The sequence below is a fragment of the Dreissena polymorpha genome, chromosome 2 (assembly GCF_020536995.1).
Source record: "Dreissena polymorpha isolate Duluth1 chromosome 2, UMN_Dpol_1.0, whole genome shotgun sequence".
Lineage (NCBI taxonomy): Eukaryota > Metazoa > Mollusca > Bivalvia > Myida > Dreissenidae > Dreissena > Dreissena polymorpha.
This window is the reverse complement of record NC_068356.1, coordinates 110,169,492-110,172,945: the sequence shown is the minus strand read 5'-3', so window position 1 is coordinate 110,172,945 and position 3,454 is coordinate 110,169,492. Positions and strand designations below refer to the sequence as shown.

Below are 3,454 nucleotides of genomic sequence, written 5' to 3'. Positions count from 1 at the left end.
TATCTGGTGCATGTGTAAAATAAAGATATGTTAAAACCATTTGATAATGTATGGCTTTTCGTGTGGGGCACATATCTTTAACTTGTATTAAATTTTTAAATGCTATGTTAAAAAGAACAGCAGTAGAGACTCTTAAGATATATTAAAATCAATTCAATATATATTTTACTTAATTAGTTTTTTCCGAAGTATTCCGAAATACCGGAAATCCGCGTTTGTTTGTGTTGTTGTGGTTTGGTTTGCGAATACATTGTTTGGTAAATCATTGGACATTGAAGCATGGATTTTTCGCAGTTTGACGATATTAAATTCAAAAACTCTAGAAGCTAACAATATTTATGTGGAAGATTCATCAACAAGCAACACATGGATATTTATTTGACAGATAACATATGATTATAAGAACACGAAATAAATTATTGTTTCAGATTTGTCTTTTTCGGTTTATTTTCCACCAATTGGAGCAGCAGACGACAGGTAGTGGGAGGAGAGAACTTGCGCCCTAAAATTGAAATAATGCATGAAGATGTTGGCAAAACATGGTGTATATTGTACAACAAAAGTAGTCGAGTCGTTAAGTTTGAATCGTTTGAATATATTTAGTTCGATTGCGATTACAAAAGTATGCATTCGTACTATAGCATATAAGGTGTTCATGTATGATCATGGGATAAATTAAATAGTCTTACTTAAATATATGGCTTGCATTTCTGTATTTAGCTACTCGCAACCGTCTATCATTACAGGGAAAACTCAACGACTCAACAAAAATTTATTTGAATATAGTCAATGTATGAAAAAAATTGTGCGTCTATATTCGCAAACAAATCATCTTTGTGAATGACCTACTGGAATACCGAATTGCAATATGATCACGTGAGTCTTACTCTTTGCATACTGCGGCGCAGACAAGGTGGGTGATTAGCGCATTGTGTCCATCAATTGTGTCCAAGAGAGGTGGGCAAAGCTGGGTCTCACACTGTTGTTCGGTCTCATCAGTTCCGAACTGGGACAAAAGTTGCTTAGCGAGAGCAACGACTGAAAAAATTCTTTATTTGTATAAAACAGACGTTGGTTAAAGCATAAAAGCGTGACCATGTTGTTAATATTCAAAATACTATAATGTTGATCGAACATCTTCAGCTTATGTCTTATATCCAAGTATGGCCTTATTGAAGAATTTCTTAAAACCAAAATAAATACTGCCGTAGTGTATGGCATACTTTCATGAAATGTAAATTTCACAACTTCAAAATACTGACAATATGAGTAAAGATCTAAACAGTATTAATCGCCGTATACTTCAATATTGAGTCAACAAATTTAACGCCTACCTTTTATACGTAAATAATAATTTATTTGTTGAATATAAAATAGCATTATTTTATAAAATACCAACGAAATTAAAATAACTAACATACTTTATGTCAGTTTCGTGTGTTACTATTACTTAAAAAAACTTAACGGGGTATGCATTTCTTAACATAATTATTATCGAAGATATACCGATAGATTTCTAATATACTTGTATACATAAGAATGACAAAATCCAGTGGTTTGCAATCATCATACACAGTAAATGAGGATCGAGGTCCAATAGTTATATGTATACACATGAATAAATCTTTATGATAACATTCCAATTGTGAAAATGTGGTAAACTTTGCGTAATTGTTTTCATAAACACACTCACTGTCGTATCCCCCGAGCAAAGACTCGATGAATCTCTCGTTGACGCTGGCACTGAGCACGAACGGCATCAGGCAGAGAAACACGACGGCCAACTTCATTTTGATATTTAACTGAGCTAAACACCAATAAAATGTTTATGCTTTTAATAAAATCAACTTATATGCTTCTGTGTATTTACAGGTTGCCTATGAAAAACCCTTATTTTCGCGAGAACATTACATGATTTTCGAGAGAAATGGAATGCATATGAACAGCTGCTATGAAGTCAGCGTAAGATTTAAAAATATTAAGATTCTGCAAACGATTAAATACGTCTCCAATAAATATTTGCATAATTGCTCCTAAGCTGATTTACAATAACAAGTCTACATAATTTAAACGCTATACCTTAAATGTAACAGCTTATTCAAACTAAGGTGTACCTACCTGATTGATAACCTCTCTGACCATTCACTGAGGTCCAGCGTTATTATATAGTATATGGTCATCTTGCATGACATAACAACTGGACCCAATATACGGCCCACTTGAGATAAATAAAACCAAACTGTTATTTCTGATCTAGTTCACGGCCACGTCTTAGTTGTAGTTTGATGGTAGAATGAAATAAAAATATATAAAAACATGACTTTGCATAAAAAGTGTTCATTTTATAAGACGTTGTATTTGAAAAACAGGTATATAGGTTAACATTGGAACATTTGCTGCGTGTTGCTCTGGTTAAGCGTTGTTAATATAAAGAAGTGAAACTCCAGCTGCTGAGGCAGTATTGCATTCTCATTATATACAATTAGATGGTCCTTTATTTAAGGCAAGTGACCAATTGCCAAAATAGTACGAAACAGCACAATACGAAACAACATACATACATAGAATAATAAAGCTGGATCACCGCCTTGGAACGGTCAATGCAAAGCATTGTGGGTTTAAACCGGTTTGAGAACGCTCAACCTCAAAAGTGGCCCAGCAATATTGGTGATACATATAAGTGTAAATAAAATTATAATCAATAATCCACGGGAATTAAAACGCATTGTACTGGTAACAAGAATGGACAAATATATATATATCGATTTGATATGTCTTTTTGCGCAATATGTATTGTATTTTCTCTGCTATAAAATGTTATTTTAACTCAAATATTAATATTTGACGTTGAATATAGTTCAAACCAAGCATTTATCGATATTTGTGTATACTTTCCTCTAACTAACTATGAACCTAACTGGTTTGCGTATAGATATGTGTGTACGACCTTTAAGTTGTTCTTATCCCAGTATGGAAGAATAGATTTTGTCAAGGTGTATTACCTTTGGGTATGTATTCATGCACATGTTATATCATAATTTTATTGAATTTTATTTTTAGGAAATATTGTAAATGGGCAATTGAAAATACGGATCGAGTAAGACAACTGAAGCCATAAAAGCTATAATATTTTCTTTCACTTTTATTCGGACGTCTACCAACTAAAGTAACTACAATTGAAGTGCTTATTTTAATAGCATGCATATGTGTGAATAGCTCTGCCTTGTAACATGTTTATTAGATGGTTTTAATGAGGAACAGCTCTTTTCGGATTCCTCTACATTTGCCAGGCGCTTAGCGGAACGCCATATACGACATTGAATTTAACGAGGTTTAGGGGGTTAACAATAGTATTCATATTTACGAGTATTGGACCTTTGAACTCTTGTTAAGGAGAGAAAGCCCCTATTAAAATTCTACGTAGACAGTGAGTATTTAAAATGGAATGGGTGAG

General features: G+C 33.2%; 1 protein-coding gene across 1 annotated transcript; it reads right to left on the bottom strand.

Annotated features, from left to right (window-relative positions):
* Positions 1 to 361: 361 nt before the first annotated feature.
* Positions 362 to 1,842, bottom strand: LOC127868492 (uncharacterized). Its single transcript, XM_052410311.1, has 3 exons — positions 1,694 to 1,842; positions 888 to 1,038; positions 362 to 502 (listed from the first exon to the last, which is right to left on the bottom strand). Exons 1-3 carry the CDS (start codon positions 1,788 to 1,790, stop codon positions 445 to 447), a joined length of 306 nt encoding a protein of 101 aa, XP_052266271.1. The 5' UTR covers positions 1,791 to 1,842; the 3' UTR covers positions 362 to 444.
* Positions 1,843 to 3,454: the final 1,612 nt, after the last annotated feature.